The sequence below is a fragment of the Apus apus genome, chromosome 1, assembly GCF_020740795.1.
Source record: "Apus apus isolate bApuApu2 chromosome 1, bApuApu2.pri.cur, whole genome shotgun sequence".
In the NCBI taxonomy this organism is placed as follows: domain Eukaryota; kingdom Metazoa; phylum Chordata; class Aves; order Apodiformes; family Apodidae; genus Apus; species Apus apus.
The window spans coordinates 147,641,567-147,659,784 of NC_067282.1; the positions used below are offsets into that span (position 1 = coordinate 147,641,567).

Genomic DNA, 18,218 nt, shown 5'->3' on the forward strand with positions numbered 1-18,218 from the left:
AATATTGGCTTGTCTTGATCAAATTTTGCTGCTGCTGCTGTGGCATACCTTCCTTAACATAGATCAAATACAGAAGAAAAAAGTAAAGACAATACTCCTTAATGATAAATTAAAATCAGTTTTGCTGTTTTGTTGCCTGTTTGTCTTCCAGCTTTTCCAAAACTAACTTTTCTGTCTTTGGTTTTCCTCGAGTTGTACCTTAGTTTTCACCTTGAAGTACTAGTTCTGGATGAACACTTTAATTTTCACTGATTTTCACTAAAATCATCATCACAGCACTTCACAGGAGGTTGCTACTGTTAAGGATCCTGCCTTGTGCTTGAAATGCTTATATTTGTAACAATGAACTAAGAAAAAAGGAATTCCTTGACTCTTCTGCCTGTTTTTTTACTCATGGCAACAAAGCAAAATATCCTCATCAATGTTGCCCTTAGGTGCTTCTGTTTGAACAGAGTTTACCAGGAAAAGATATATGCTACATTTTATTTGCAGAAAGTCATACATTCTTAAAGGTTACACACTTGTGGTCTATAAAATGGGCAGTGAGAGACTTATTATGAAAGAACAACCATTTTGCATTGCAGTGGTTTTCAAATTATATTTTGATTGAAAATTAACCCTGTTTCTCAAATGAAAATCTAAATTCTCTCCACTACTGTTGTTGCCTGACTTTAAATTGGCTTTATCAGTCAAATAAAGCAAATGCTAAGATGCAGCAGGGTTTCAGTGGAGGTTTTTAATATTGATATGTAGGTGGAAAAAGAGCTGACATAATACATAGGCTGGCTTTGAAATTGAAGGAGGTTACTGGCAGGTTACTTTTAGAAGTTTCTCCTCTGGGATCAGCATTTTGTTGAATAGCTACAAAGAAGTGGCAGCAGTGACATGCATGTCAGAAAATTATTTGGCCCACATCACACACTCTTTCAGCTATGCAAAGATGAGGCAATTGGGGAAAAATAATTAAAGAAATGTGAGTGCCTGAATCAGGTTCTCAGACCTGCAGTTGCACTCGTATGGAAAAGCTTGCCTTCTTTCTCAAGTCTTGGGGAAAACAGGTAATTAGAAATAAAGTTGCTATCTGTGATGTTTATTTCATTATCAGGTCCTCTGATCTGATATTCAGACCCATACAAAGAAAATGAGCATTTAAGGATGAGAGAGATGCAAAATGTCAATTTTGCCTGTCAGGTCATAAGCAGAGAAGCACAGGCTTGTATCATCTTAAGCATGGATCTTTGGAGACAGGGCAGCTTTAAGATAAAGATATCAACTAACTCAGTGATAGTAAAGGTCATTAAGCTAAGATGGAAGAGTATTCGGAAGCATGCAGCAGCATTCTTATCCCATTAGGATGGACATTCTAACCTCATATTGGCATTAAAAGATATCTTAGTTTATTGGTAATAAATGGAAAGTCTAATGTTTGTAGTAACAGGCATGATATCTTAGCTACAAACTCTCTGGGGTCTCTGAAAGCTTTTTAGTTCTGTGGGCAATGTGATCAGTAACATCATAACAAGGCTGGAAATTAAGCAATGGGAAAAATAATTTTCTGCAGTGAGGAGGCCAAGTTCTTCTATCTATTACACCTAAGGTTCCCTCATTGGCTTGGTAATACGGCACGGCTGTAATAGAAATTAGGATTACTGCCATTGTGCATTTTTTGGCCTGTAAATGTATCTGTGTGTTGTAACTGAGCCAATTAGAAAAGAATTTGCCAATCTTAGAAAGATTAATGAGAAATAATGCAATGCTTTTCTGTTTTCTTGATGGTGTTTTCTTAAACTAAAAAAAAAAAGAATAACAACTTTTCCCTCTATCTCTTAATCCCACTTAGTATTTATTTAAACTTTGAAGATTAGACAAAATCTGAAAAGGATTTTTGAGATAATCTGCTTCCTATTGATGCTTTGCTGCTAAATACATGTATGTGTATTCTCCAAATACGAGACTTAAAGAAGAACAAGGACTAAAAATTTGATGAAGAGCAAAACTATATCAAAGTGTTCAAAATTATTAGAATTATATATAAAAAAAATTAGATCAGCTTCCCTGGTGCTTTAGTTTAGGGTGCAATGGGATAGCATGGAACTATGTTTTTTGCTTTCCCTTTCCTTTATTTACTGAATCAGCCTTATCAGTGGTCATATTCATGTGATAATTTTCCAGGTACCTCATGGCCCTAAATTGATCAGAACTTTGTGCCACTGGTTCTGTGACACTACTTCATTTAAAAGGTCACACTCTTTCCTGACGTACACAATTGTTGTGGAAATAGCTCAATTTCCTTTGGTTGAACAGAGAGCAGTTGTTTTTCAAAGTTCTGTTCTCTAGTTTTCCAAATTGTTGCTAAAACTAAATTCCCTTAGCTGTTAATAAGCACAACTTACACTAGCATTTCTCAGAAGACAAATAAATGAATTAAAGAAAAGCTAGATGGAGCCATGTACAACGAAGACAGAAATTTAATTCCCCTTCTTGCTCCTGTTTTGCAGTTTAGAACTCTAAACATAAACTTAGTGTAACAATAGGTGAAACCATTATTTTACCCTCTTTAACAATCTCTGTTTACACACATAACTAACTGCAACTGAAATAGAATTTTATAATGGATTTGTGTTATGCAGTTATCCCTTCCTATTTTTTGTCAGTTCTGGCAAGCTGAATACCTAACTATCTCCCATTTTTTAAAAGCAAGAATTCTACTGAAAACTTTCAACAGAGTATTGAAATAGTAACCGAGTACATAAAACAGGCTTTGGATGATCATAATTGATGAGTGACCTATACATGAGTGATCAACATGTCCTGCAGTTTGGTTGGATTATTTGATCAACCATTTAGGTTTTCCTTATTCTTTGTAAAATTATTATTATTTTTCATGAATTCTCAAAAGAAAATTGTGATCCTGCAGAAACTGTTTGTTTAAAAGTACAGGTTTTTTAATAAAATTTCATTCCCGCAGGATTTTAACTGTTTATTTCATTGAGCTATTGTTTTGAATAATACAATTAATGTAAAAAAATGTAGTACTAAATTTCAGTAGCTTATTAAGATGGTCAGAAGCAAAGTCAGGTGATTTTCAGTAATATTAAATTTCTTGACATCTAAAGTTTTGAGGAGATTGAAAATAGCTTAAAGAATGTCAGTTTTACCACAAAAAAGACAGAGCTGCAAGAAACCATGAGCTTTATTTTTACTTTTGAGTTTAAAATGTTTTGCTATGGAAATACCAAAATATATAATTCCAGAAGTTATAATGTGAAACTTCTGACTTTCCCTTTTCAAAACATTACTATTTTCATTCAGTGTAGTAAAGAGATACGGAACAATAATTATTGTTAATAACATGTATATTATTAGTAGAAAGGTATATAAATTGAAGTACATTAAATAAACTGAAAAAAAAAAAAGACTTTGGTCTTTGTATTCTATTTCTTTACCTAAATGTTGAGAACTTTTTTTGTGAATTATTTTATTTTATTTATCTACTTAATCAATTTGAACAATGAACTGGAAATCAAATTTATTCACATAGCTTTCCTTGGGAAGCCCACTAGAGAAAGCCAAATACATTACCTGTAGTTCTTGCATATTTCATGCCATTTCTAAATTTCTGTTCAGCTGCTCTTGTACTGAGGAATCTGAATGATCAGGACAACATATTATAGAGCACAGATTGACTGTAAGTAGATTATATTGATAGATCCTACTCTATTCTAAAGGAAAAATTTACCTTTGCAGATCGAATTCAGAGGAACAAAACCAAAAGATAAAAAGTAAACTTCTCACTAAATCTTAGCCAGTGATATTGGTTTTGTATAAAATCTTCAGATATGATTGTTAACAGCAACATGTGAAGGCTATTGAAAAAAATATTTGTATAAAATGAAAGCATTTTCTTATTGACCAACTGGTGTCCAGTTGTCACAACTGAAGTTGTCACAATTGAAGACAACTTTTCTTCTATGCCATTTCATTGTGTATTTCCTGTACCCTAACTCGGATATATGTATTGTTTCACATTTGAATAGTCCAGAAACCTCTCCAACTGCAACCAGTGTTTTCATCCCAGAATTAGTTGCTGAGCCAGACAGGTTGGATGACTTCTGTAGGCTTTGACTCAAAAAATATAAAATATTTTAGGGATTAGGGGAGACTTGTTTTGTTTTGTTTTGAAATAGGGGACGCACACTGGTGAGAGTTTGGTAGCCTTCAGATAGATGTCTGAGAAGGATATTTGACTGCTGGCCACTAAGGGAAACTGCCTATCATTGCAGTTCATAACTTACTCAAGGCTCGTAGTGCTGAAATCCAGCTGGAAAGATACTCTGAGTTGTCCCATCTGTTCACTAGAGACTTCAGGGTGGGTAGCCTGTGGCTACCACATTGTGCTCTGATCCACACCTCATTTCTCTTTGCAAGTTCTGATGTGTGTTTGTTGCATTCATTGGCAGTCCAGTGCAAGGCAATTTTGTCATGGACTGAGTACAAAAGAGGTGGCGAAAGCTGGACATCTAAATTAGAATAGAGTTAAGTTTGGGTATGAGCTCCACTGTATACAGCAGCTGTGGTAATAATAAAATGCTTCTAAATGCCTTTTTTTTTTTTTTTTTTGTGAGTCTGTGATGTACACTGTGTATATAATCACCCCAAGAATATAATAACAATGTCTTTATTTTTCACTTTTCAATATAAATGTATATTTATTTGTGACTAAAAGTCTTAGAACAAGACAAATAATGGTCTTATAGAGAAACAAATATTTTGTTTGTTCGCTATACACAAACAAAACTACACATACAGCCTCTGTAATTGGTTTAAAACTAATTCTTGATGTTGGCCCTATAGCAACAAAAAGGCATTTTGGGGTTACTAGCCCGCATTAATCATTCAGTGCCTGGCCCTCAACACTCAGATTTGTGCCTGTAGTGTAGCAACACTTGTTTGTAATGTAACAACTAAAGATCCTTCGCCCTATGAACAGAGGAAGTGCCCTGCTCATTGAAGCAAACTATTCAGGGTGACCTCCTTATTGGATGAGGGAAGAGCTGTGGATGTTGTCTACCTTGGCTTTAGCAAGGCCCTTGAAATTATTTCCCACACCATTCTCCTAGAGAAGCTGGCTGCTCTTTGCTTGGATGTGCACAAGCTTTGCTGAATAAAAAAAAGCTGGTTGGATGGCTGGGTCCAAAGAGCTGTGTTCAATGGGGTAAAGTCCAGTTGACAGCCAGTCACGAGTGGTGTCCCCAGGGCTCAGTGCTGGGGCTGCTCCTGTTTACCATCTTTATTGATGACTTGGATGAAGGGTTAGTAAGTTTGCAGATGACACTAAGTTGGGTGGGAATGTTGATCTGCTTTAGGGTATGGAGGCTTCACAGAGGGATCCGGACAGGCTTGATTGCATGAGTTTCAATAAAGCCAAATGTTGGGTCCTGCACTTAGGCCACAACAACCCCCAGGAGCTCTACAGGCTTGGGGAGGAGTGGCTGGAGAGCTGCCCAACAGAAGGGACCTGGAGGTGCTGATTGACAGCCAGCTGAACATGAGTCGACAGTGTGCCCAGGTAGCCAAGGCAGCCAACTATATCCTGGCCTGCATCAGAAATAGTGTGACCAGAAGGACCAGGGAGGTGATCCTGCCCCAAACTCAGCCTTGGTGAGGACACATGTCAATCACTGTGTGCATTTTTGGGCACCGCAGGATAGGCAGGACATTGAGTTGCTGGAGACAGCGCAGAGAAGGGCAACTAGGCTGATTAGGGGTCTGGAGAACAGGTCTTATGAGGAGAGGCTGAGGGAGCTGGGGCTGTTCAGCCTGGAGAAGAGGAGGCTGAAGGGAGACCTCATTGCTCTCTACAGCTACATGAGAGGAGGTTGTACTGAGGCAGGTGTTGGCCTCTTCTCCCTAATGACTAGTGATAGGACAAGAGGAAATGGGGTCAAGTTGTGCCAGAGGAGGTTCAGATTGGATATTAGGAAAAAAAAATCTTCACAGAAAGAGTGGTGAGGCATTGGAACAGGCTGCCCAGGGAGGTGGTACAGGCACTGTTGGTGGAGGTGGTTAAAAAATAGGATAGATGTGGTGCTTTGGGAGATGGTTTAGTGGTCACAGGGCTGTAGAGCTGATGGTAGGACTTGATGATGTAGAAGGTCTTTTCAAACCTTAATGATTCTGTGATTCTATGATTCTACCAAATTGTGCATAGGAAAAGAAATCTGCTTGAGGAATTGGGAAAGTAGGCCATTTAAAAAAATCACTTAAACCCAAACCCCAAATCCGGGATTTGTCTATTAAAAAGATTATGAGGTGATGCCAAATCAAAATTACATTAGAGGTATAAAAGGGATAAGAAACTGTGTAAAAAAAATCTGACAGTAACTGTACAACATTTTATATATTCCACTTAATCCTGCCTTAAATCTTGTTTCAAAAAAATAAAATATTAAAGAACATATGATATCTTACATAGATATATTCACTTTATAAGATATGTATCTCATAGATAACATATAATATTAAGAGAGAAAAATATTCTAATGGAGAAAAAAATAGCTCAAGTTTTCCCTGTATTTTCCTTTTATCTGTCATAAATCTAAATAATTGTTTCTCCTACCCCTTTTGTATTTTTGTTTCCTCAAGCTAATTTTCTCCATCCACTGATATTAATGAAAATTTCAGTTTGTTTTTCCCACAACACATTTCTATTATTTTATCACCAAGTTCCCATCAAGAAGCATTTATGATTTTTCTGGTTTTGTTAATCTCTCTTCTACTTTTCCCATAAATTTTCTTTAAAGGTTTTGTTTTAATTAATAATATTTTTTTTCTAATTTTATTTTGTTTCCCCTTTTCTCAAAATTCTGTCTTTCCTGTGTGATGCACTATGGTTTGTTTAGTTCTTCAATGTTTCTCATTCTCTCAGCCTCTTTGATCTAATTCCATGCTCCTCATTGTCTTTTATTGCCTCTTTCACCTCTTGTTTTATTCTCCATTTAATTTCCTGGATGATTTCTTCTGCAGCTAGGTTATCTCAATTACTGCATAGTCCCTCTAATTTTTTTCTTCTTCCAGTAACCCCTCTTGAACACTATCTCCTTCCCCTGCTGCCACTGAAAGGCGCAAAGCCTTTCTTCTGCTCCTCCGTTTATAAGAAAAGTGTTTTTCTGCCTATCTTTTGAACTGGGAAGATGATGGCTGCCCAAAGGATGACATAATTCCTTGGCCCTCCAAGGAAAGTGGTGTGGAGATTTGTCAGAGAGCTGGCACGTATCTTGTCTCCTTTAGCTTGAAGTTACAGAATGTTTTACTCATCACCTTAGCAACAAGTATGGGAGAGAGCACATGTGTTCCTGGCCAAGCCTGTTGTCTTCTTTTCCCTCAATTCTTAATTCCCAGACAGGAATAAACCTCAGGGTTTTGTTGGATTTTTTTTTTTTTTTTTTCTATAGTTGAGCTCTACCTCAAGAAGACTTCACCTGTTGTCCTGTGTTCCTTTTGAGATGTTCAGAGCTAAGCTGGTACTTCCCGGGAAGAACTGTACAGCCTTTACTGTAAAAGGTTGAAAGCTTGAGGAAAAGATGAAAGGATTCTATTCTATGGATTGATTATGGAACAGAAATGGATGCTGGAATGATTACAATTGTTATTTTTCATAAAGATGATATTAAGGAAATTAGTATATAGGACTGGCTTCCTGACTTCCTATGAAATCCCAGGATTTCATGCAGTTTGCTTTCTTACATGAAAAAAATTTCAGATAACTGCAGGAGTGGCGCCAACATATGTGTAGGACAGACAGGGTCAACAGCAATAAAATATATCACTAGAGGCTTACAGCAGATGACAGATAACATGTAAAACAGATGTTCAGAACTCAAGCAGGAGAGGCAGTTGGACATGAGCTTAATGGCAGCCTCATCTAAGATGGGTTTTCTGAACTGTAGGCTCTCCTGAGGAGAGAGGAGATTTAACTGTATGTATGTACTGCATATCTAGTACAACAGCAACAAAATCTGGATAATCTGAACTCCACAACTATACAAATAACACCAATGAATATCTGAAGTGCTTGGAGAATATTAAAAATTAAAAAACTTATTAAAATTAAAACTTATTACAAATTAAATAGTTAATATTAAGAATGTAATTATTGCCGTGACTATCTGGTTAATTTAATTCTGATAAATACATTTTTTAAAAGTCAAAATAATAACATATAAAAATCATATGTTCATGTACACGTAAAATGAATTGCAGAAGAGCTGTGTTTTTGCTCTTGATCACTCAATCTACCTTTTCCTGACAAGGAAGTAGGAGTGAGTAGATGCTGGACAGATCACAAGTTAAACATTCAGTGTTTGGTTTCTCTCCTGAATGAAGACTTAGGTGCTATTTATGACTGGATGATGTGAGCACTTGTCATTTACTACCCAGCAGCGGAATAAAGCCTCACAACTACTAGCTTAGCAAATCCATGTTTTACTCACTGTTTTAAGAGATGAGATAGAGCACACCATTTTCTACTTATTTCCTACCACAGACACTATTTCCCAAAACCCCACTGAATCTCAGTGTCCCTAGTAGGCAGAACACATCAGTTGTTTGCAGCGTTAACAGCCTTGACTGACAACAGAATTTTCCTGCCCTAAAGTAAATTTGTAGGGACTTTTTTTTTTTTCCCCCTCTTTTCAGCCTGGCCTACCTTTTGTGCTTTTGGCATATCAGTGTGGCGCTGAGCACGTACAGAGCGTGCAGACTTAGGTGGCTTTATTGGAGCACAATACATCTCCAGCCTCCTCAGGTCACAACTCTGGAAGCAGCATTCATCCACTATTCCCTTGTGGTGTAAGCGTCTACTGCTGGATCCATACCCTGTAGGCTTACCTATTCAAAACACAAATGGAAAGTTTGTACGTTAGAAAGCAAGTGCAAAGAGCTCAGCAGCAATAATATTAAGTTGCATTTTTTTAATGGACACACCAATGACATTTGCAGAGGCTTCCTGCCTGTATCTATTCTAAGACCCTGTTGGCAGACACAGCTTTGAAAGGTATTCCTGGAAATGGCCAGCTCTGAGCTCTGTCTATTGAAGCATTTGAGCAAAATTATATCTTAGAAAAGTATCACTAAAAGATTTTCTTGAACTGTCTTAGCATTGAACATGGAGGGGGGGAAGTTGAAATTTGGCATTTCGAAGCCTTGCAAAGGAAATTTGCCCTTTAGCTGTTGGATGAGGACTGGATGTTGGGCAGACTGATGTAGCTGGTGTTTAGTAACCATAGGTCATGCCTGTGTTGTATGCAAGTGTTTTCTAATGAAAATATGCTGGTATTTTCTACACTGAGCCTATATGTGAAATCAGAGTGGTTCCAAAGGGGAAATAAATGGTGTATTCCACTGCACAGGGTGTAAAACCTGCAAGCTCAAAAACTAGTGGAAAGCAGGAAATAAGGTAACAAAGTAACCAATGAAGTGCAGCAAAAATAGGAAGTTGGTTGATGGGAGAGATAAAAGCATGTTTTATTTTCTATAGCTTTGCACAAGATAGGAAATGGGACTGACATAGCCTCATCTTTCCTGTGTTTTGTGTTTGCACTGGGCATCTGCAGAAGCTACTTGGCTGGCAAGTGTTTTACAGTTTTCACTCAGCTCCAGTGAAGGGTGACATTTTCGTCATAGACCTCTTACACTCTTCTTTTTTTGTTTCAGTGATTTATGATTTCTTTAGTAACTGTTGATTTTTCTGCTATGCTATGCAAAAAATTATAAACCCATTATTCCCTGGGCTTGTTTTTATGCAACCCAGTTGGATATGCTGTTGCCCTGTTATGACTAACTAGAAATAAAAGAACATTAAATTCACAAAAATAAGTAGTTGCTTACTCACTACATCTCTCTTAAAATTTTGGTAGAATTTGGTTTCAGACAGTAAAATTCTGAAGATTGAATGTTTTGTTTTGACATTTTCAGCATTGAATGTTTCCATTTACAGAGTGATCCACATTGGTTAAGAACACAAAAACATGGAAAAAAGGAAAGAAAATTGCACCAAGAGCCAAAAAATGAAGTAACTCAATTCAATCAGGGCCACCAATTTTTTTCCGGCTTTGTTTTTTTCCCCTTCATTTTTATCACTGAGAGCAAAAACCTGTTATTCATAGAGTCTGGCAGGATTTTCTGCTTTAAGAAGTAACTCAAGCTAGATAAAGGATAAGGGTATAACAAAAGATGAAAATCCAGTTTCTCTTTGGGAAATTATTGCTTCCGCTGCTTATACAGCAAATTCTAGGTTGATACCCATATACTTATCCTGCAGTTGTCAATTTTAAGACAACAATGTATTTTGCAATTCTCTGTGATTAAAACATATGTCCACTGATGATGAAGAACCCTTGAGGCCGTAGTACATCCGTAAATGAGAAGACCTCTAGTGGTAAAGCATGTCTAACATTTTAGCCAGCAATACAGTCAGCTAAGAACTAACTATCCCTTTGAGCTTTGTAAACCTAGACAATAGGGTTTTAAATGTCTTTTTTTTTTTTTTTTTCCAGGGACTATAAATTAAACAAAAAGAAAAACATGCTTACTTAGTATATTGCAATCCACTGTGGGCCTCTATACTGTACATTGCCTTCTAAATTATTTGTTTCAAAAGACTAAACAGAACAGTAAGCCAGGAGTAGATTACAGTAATATTTTGATTTGTCTGTATATGTGTGTGTTGTTTTCTATGTATCACTGAAAAGTCTTATAAATACTAAGACAAAGAGTTTTGGTGTTGTTTTTTTTTTCCAGACTATTTTCACTCATTGAGTTATAATATGAAGTACAAGCTTTTCCTGGAGGTTTTTCTAAAGTCTGTTAATCAGATTGTCTTAGCCTAATACTTTTAAAATTTAGCAGTCGTGGTAAAAAGTCGACTGTCATACTGTGCAGGATACCCAGAGCTGTCCCACATTTTGTCTTACTCCCATTAAATCATGAAAGGGCAAATTCTGTTCCTGGGTATGCAGGTGTAACCCTCATAGATCCAGCTGAACTGTAGGTATAAACACTTAATTAGTTAGGCTGCCCTTTCTTCTTTTCTCAGGGTGACAATTCTTCATAAACAAAAGCCCTCTAAAAGCTTTTGTTCAAGAATTTTCCTTAAATATTATTTCATAGCAGCTAACAGACAGAGAGATTTGATTGATTCCCTAGCTACTGCCAATAGTAAAAATAAGAATGGACAGTTCTTTGCTTAGTTTAATCTGGTTTATGACCTTTCTACCTAGAAAACGTTACCCATTAAAAACAAATATCTATCAATCCAGTAGAAGATTTCAGGATTAGTAATATTTTGCATTTCTAAGAATCTTACGAATGTTAGCTCCCCCTGACATCATGCTAGGTAGATCATATTACCTGTAGGTGACAACATACACAATCAATAAGATGAAATGTGTTGGCCAGGAACTTCTATGAGTTAATAACAAAGCTTGACAGCAGAAGTGTTTCTTCCATGAGTAACAAGACTATAAATGTTTAGTGACTGATAGTGGCATTTTTTATGGGATCCATTGTTGTATGAAGTTATTACAAAGAAAATAGTCAAATGAAAGGAAAAGTTTGCAAGGTCTCAAAATGTTGTTTTTTTTAATATGGTTAACATTTAGCTTTGTTGTGATTAAAGCCAAACATAAAATGGTTGGTGGAGGTAATTTAATTTATTTATTTATTTATTGAATCTTTCATCTCCTTTAACAATCAGTACTTCTGACCAGTTTGTCTGTGTTGAGCCTATACTTGCACAGCATTGCTTGTATTTTGCCATTTTAAACTTAGCTCAGCTATATAATCTGATGCTTTCTTTACTTAATTATCTTTTCTCAAGACTTCAGATAACACAGTGGCATGCAATGGGTTATATAGTGTTCTACCAGTTTATCAGTATCACTTCTTGCATGAAATTTATGACTTTTTGGTAAAAACAATAATTACAACAGGAACATATTTGATTTTTCTTTGATGGTATATAAAGCAGAGGAACTAGAGACAGGTGCTCTATTTGTGTATGAAGCCTTCTCAGTAAGTCAAGAAGGAACTTACGCATTTTTTTGTCAACTGGAAGTTGTAAATACTGAGTTTTATTCTCATCTAGGTAATATCTTGTTGTCTGATTGCATGGAAGTTATTTTATCCTTCAGTGTCCAAATTTACCATTTATAAAATTAAGAAAATACCTAGAATAACCCATGAAGCATTGTCTGCCTTATTTAGTAGTCAGTAGCAACATTTCCTCTGCTCTGTGAGATGCATAAATAGTTAATACAAATCATGAATCTTGGAATCTTTCAGGTGAAAATCTCAGTGTACTTAAAAGTTATTTTTACTGTAGCCCGAGCAAAGACATCTACGAGATGTTTTTCTTTCTGACAGAAAAATAACTTTATGAAGAAGGATATAATAACTTATAGGTCTCTAAAAAATCCTGTATGGTGCATGTAACAAGTTTGGAATGGAATCACTGACACATCTCTGATGGGGTCAGCAATGAAAGTTGACATTTGTTTACAGATTTAAATATTTATGTATTACGTGGCACACTAAATGTTCATCTGTCATAAAAAGATAACATAAGTATTGTGAAATCAAGTGGTTTTATTTTTTTTCTTTAAAAAACAGTTTTCTCAAGGTTTTTGAAAGACCTAGGTAATCACATGGAATTCAAATTTGTATGAAATAGAAAGTGATATTACCTGAAGTGCTGTACAGCAGGTATAGCAAATAAATAGAAAAAAAAAAAAAAAAAAGAAAAAGTATTCTTTTTCAGCAATCTTGATTTCTACTCTACTTTTGAGAAGTATCTGTTGTATAAATTAGTTTTAAAACAGTAAATTTTAAATTGGTCTTGTCCTCTTAAGTGCTGAAGTACACAAAAGATGCTATCACGAGCAGAAATCAGATAAAGAATTACAAGGAGGTACTACCACTTCTACAGATATTATCACTATTTGGCCCATCTTGTTTTGGAAGGGCTACAGGATCAAATGGTCCCAGTTCATCAAGTTACTAAAATATGCACTTAGATCTAGGCAAATGTTCAAGCTCCAGCACGGTCTGTTGGATTAAAGCACATGTTCAGTAGCAAGCACATGCCTGAGTGATCTCCTACGTAGGGACTGACGTAACTAAGCACTTAAGTTAATTTCTAGACAAAAATCCATATTAGTAAATAAACAGCTGGTGGTTCTGCACATTAAATATCAGTTTTCTGTCCCTTGATTGTTTTATGGTGTTGCCTTGAAATACTGACTGATCTTGCTGTGTCAGTATGCTGGGCACCCATATAGCTCTTTCTCATCTCTCAGACACAATTTGAGTGCTGCCTTCCAACTGTTATCAAAAAGTTCCTTATATTTACTCAACCTTCAAAGTGCTGCCTGTGGACATATAACAGTCCTAGGCATTCCTTTTTGCTGTCGTACACTCATTTCCTTGGAGGTTTCTTTCCTTTTTTGTCAGTTGCTAGCTCAAAAGAGGTTTCATATCACGCAGGTCAAAGTTTACTTAATAGAATTTTTGGCTCTCGTTTAATCTACTGTACCAAATATGTGAATGTTTCTTTCCAAGTGCTACAAGCAGATACAAAATCTAGCCCCCTGAAAGTAGGCCAAGATACAGTATTCCAAGAGTTAAACAGCTGGCTTCTGTACTAGCAGCACTTTGCTTTAAATAATGCAATGTCAGTGGAGTAATACAGCAGGGCTTGTTTACACTTGATTTCTTTATTTCCCCCCTTTCTTCCAAAATATCTCACCGGTGCTGCCATTGGTTGTGCTCTGCTGATGGTTTCAATGTGAACAGCACTGGTGTAGGTGAAGTATAAAGTTTCAATGGTCAAACTCTCTAAGAATTCTGTGGAGCATTATATTCTATTGCTGTAGCATTAACATGAGAAGTTATATGAGAAATAGCCCAGGATAAACAGAAACCTAGTCGATAGTCTGCAAGACTCTAGAAAGAGCTGAGTTGACATGTCCTGGAGCTTTTATGTGACTCTTTATATAAGCTGTACATGGTGGGGTTTTTTTGTTGTTGTTTTGGGTTTTTTTTTGTTTTTTTTGTTGTTGTTGTTTTGTTATGTTTGTTTTTTTTTCAGCCCAGCAGGAGAACCCAAGAATGCCATTCAGACTATAATTCAGAAAAATATTGTAAATCTAAAAAACACTGAGCTTCCTCCTAATGTATTATTAGAGTCAACCTTCAGCTGTAACTGCAGCTTTTCAACTCATGTGAAAGCCCATTGACCTATTAGTACACTATAATCTTGTACTGAGAAACTCAGAATGTTTCCATCAACATATCAGTGTAATATAATTTGTACAATTTTGAAGCATTTATGGCAGTTTTGGAGTACCTCTGTGAGGGTTCCTCCAGAGAATTGTGATGGCAAACTTTTTTTTCCTCATTTTCCACTGTGTCCTGTTCGTAGCTTAGAGTAACAAGATGTATTTAGGCATACTATGAGGCAGTAGGTTGTTCAGACAGAATTTTTCTGTGGTCTGATGAACAAGGTTGAGAGTCTGTGGCACTGTATTACAATGTAGTAACTGAACAAGCACATCTAGTCTGCTTTATCCAGACTGGGAGCTCGTGGTTGGAGTATTTTAAAGTTTCATGTACTATTTGCCCTGTGGTGACACAGAAGACTAGGGGTCCTGAGATTTGTCTTACTCAGCGTTACTATCTGAAAGTTAGGGATCTAGTTTAAGATAGTGAAATCAATAAGCAAATGAGAGTGTTTGGAAAGTGACTTATTCCTGTTTTGAATGCTTTGCTTAAAATTAAATAATCCCTTGTCCTCTGAAAGAGCCCGTGTTCTTTCATCAACTACAAATAAGGCTACTTGATCTAGTCCTAGAGAATACACACAACTTCTAGTAACTGAACTCAAAGAACATGAATTCAATTGAAAGTGAATTGTCCTGAATCACAAAATATATGTCATTGGTGGAGTACAAAGCCATTCTTTTATTTATATTTTAACAATTAAATATTATGACACGCATTCTTCTGAGAAGTGTATCAGGCAGTCTACTGTTCAATTATGTATATCTCAGTACCTCCTTGACTATGTTCTGTCTATTAGGCTAGTAGTCTTGTACATTTTTTTGCATTATAAATGCATGCATATGTAAAATAGGAGATTGTTGATATCACTTTTTATCTCCTTGTGATCTTAGACAAATGGTTTAATATTATATTGGTAGTGCATCTGGAGGGTACTCTGGAGTTTCTAATCTGTATTTGGAAAATTATGAGTCAATGTTCAATCAGCAGGAAATGCCTGCATTTTTATACTTCTATGAACCATTAAAACAAACAAACAAGCAAGTGAATACTAAATCTTGTGAGCTCTGTTGTAAAGTCCCTTAACAGAAATACCTCAAGGTTCACATGTGAAGTAGGCAATCTGATTTTCATGTAATAAGTTGCATGCTTTTTGAAGCTACAATATTTAATACTTAGCTTCCATTTTCCTTCAATGTTTTGTTAGCGCCAAAGAATAATTATGCTTAGACTGATTTTTGTTTGTATTCATCAAAATGAGCATATATTAGCATTTATAAATGCTCAATGAATGAATGCTCTAGCTCTGAAGTCTAATTTAATATCCATGAGAATAGACGATAAGCTTTATCAGTATGCACAAGTAAAATTGGTATGAAAGCATATGCATTTGTTAATACTGAGATATTGCACCAGAGCTACTGCTTTGTAGAATACTGGATTGCATTAATTACAAAGTCTAAGGCAAGATGATGTTTTCTCATTACTCTGAAATTCTAGGCAAGTAAGACTGGGAAAACACAGGCACTCAGTTAGTACTGATCTGTAAGAGAAATCTATCAAGACTTCACAGTATGTTTTGCCTGAATAATTAAGATTTATAAACTGCACCTTATGAAAAAATCAAATCTCTTTCATGTTTCAAATGGAAAGTAAAATAGCTATTTCACTTCTTTCAAGTCAGTTAGCTGACAAATGTAGATTTATGCCAAAAGGTGTCTTAATTTTTAATTTGTATGCCTGTGTTTATTTAGTCTGGCACATAGATGAAGAAGGTAATTTTTTCCTCTAGAAATATGCTTTCAGAAGCACTTTTTTTTCCTTCATTGTGTGTTTCACTGGAAAAAAAATAATCTCCTCTTTCCCTAAACTTATTTCCAAAGTAAAGCACTTGTAACAATTTCTTCTCACATATAGATGCACCATACTCTTGGAATGGCTGCTTTGGAGGCCACTAAGTACCCTAAGCATGTGATAGAGCCATTATGCTTCACACAGTAGTTCCTAAGCCAGTTGCAATGTGTGAAGAGAAAAACCTGTAGTTTTGTGAGTATTGTACTGGGATATGAAACAGAAATTTCAGTTTTTAGAATACTTTGAGGGCAAAAGAAAAAAAAAGCTGAAAGAGTAGGAAACAATATAATGTCTGATTTTACACCATTTTGGTGCTCTGGAGGGTGAAAGCCTTGCCAGCCTAGCACAATTTACAAGCCTACATCAGATCCCAAGGCTGGAAAGTGCCAGATGCTGCCAAAAAATATATATACTTTGGCAAGGGAAACGCTTTGCTGGAGAGAAATTCACAAGTCCAAGAAAAGCGAGGTTTATCAGGGTTTAAGACAAGATAATTAGAAACCAGTAGGTCATTGTTTTAATTGAATATTGCCCACTATAGTGCATGAAGGAGGACAGTGATAATACAGTTATTCATCTGTAATGAGAATGCATTCTCTCCTCTTATATATGCTCTCACAGTGAATAATTGCTGCTTACCCTTCTGTGCGTAGAAGGACAATTGATCATGATAGGACCTTTCATACCCTTCTTATTGCAAAGCCAAAGTAAAACTTCCTTTTATTTGGATTATCAAATGAATAACAATGCAAAAACCATAATTAGGTTAAGTCCTACCATCACTGAAGTAACTGGGAAATCTTTTAGTGTAGTGATGAATCAGGTGTGAGAAGCTACTTATATATAACCTGATCATTCAAGGTCTATTCAAATCAATCATAGAATCATAGAATCATAGAATCATAGAATCATAGGGGTTGGAAGGGACCTCGAAAGATCATCTAGTCCAACCCCCCCTGCCAGAGCAGGGTCACCTAGAGTACATCACATAGGAACGCATCCAGGTGGGCTTTGGATGTCTCCAGTGAAGGAGACTCCACAACCTCTCTGGGCAGCCTGTTCCAGTGCTCTGTCACTCTCACAGTAAAAAAAATTTTTCGGATATTCACCTTGAACCTCCTATGCTCCAATTTCCACCCATTACCCCTTGTCCTATCACTGGTCATCACTGAGAAGAGCCTAACTCCATCTCCCTGACACTCACCCCTTACATATTTGTAAACATTGATGAGGTCACCCCTCAGTCTCCTTTTCTCCAAGCTAAAGAGACCCAGCTCCCTCAGCCTTTCCTCATAAGGGAGATGTTCCACTCCCTTAATCATCTTTGTGGCTCTGCGCTGGACTCTTTCAAGCACTTCCCTGTCCTTCTTGAACTGAGGGGCCCAGAACTGGACACAATACTCCAGATGCGGCCTCACCAATGCAGAATAGAGAGGGAGGAGAACCTCTCTTGACCGACTAACCACACCCTTTCTAATGCACCCCAGGAGGCCATTGGCCTTCTTGGCCACAAGGGCACATTGCTGGCTCATGGTCATCCTCCTGTCTACCAGGACCCCCAGGTCTCTTTCACCTACACTGCTCTCAAGCAGGTCAGCCCCCAACCTATACTGGGACATCGTGTTGTTCTTCCCCAAATGCAAAACTCTACACTTCCCCTTGTTGAATTTCATCATGTTTCTCCCCGCCCAACTCTCCAGCCTGTCTAGGCTGTCAATGTTAAGGCTTCCACTGCCCTTGGTAAGCTTTGCATCATGATAATGAACAATCACTTGCTTTTTCTTCCAACCTCACAGTTCATTGAGTAAATATTATCTTAGTGGCACCTGGGGAGATTTGCACGGAATGGATGTGATGGGATTCCTCGAAGTAAGAACAAAAGAATCAATGTACAATGTGAAGCAGGGTGGCTGCTATGTGGTTCATGCCACTGAACACACAAGAAGCAGTACTTTGCTTTGCAATGTTAATCAATATTTTTATCTCAATAGGTACTAGTTCTCAGCCATATCCTCAGAAATTAAAGT

General features: G+C 36.7%; 1 protein-coding gene across 1 annotated transcript in view; it reads right to left on the reverse strand.

Moving 5' to 3' along the window:
• Nucleotides 1-18,218, reverse strand: part of IGF1 (insulin like growth factor 1) — a 52,861-nt gene that overhangs the window by 1,896 nt on the left and 32,747 nt on the right. The window contains exon 3 of the mRNA XM_051641930.1: nt 8,708-8,889. Coding sequence (XP_051497890.1) covers nt 8,708-8,889 — 182 coding nt within the window. The remainder of the gene's footprint in view (nt 1-8,707; nt 8,890-18,218) is intronic.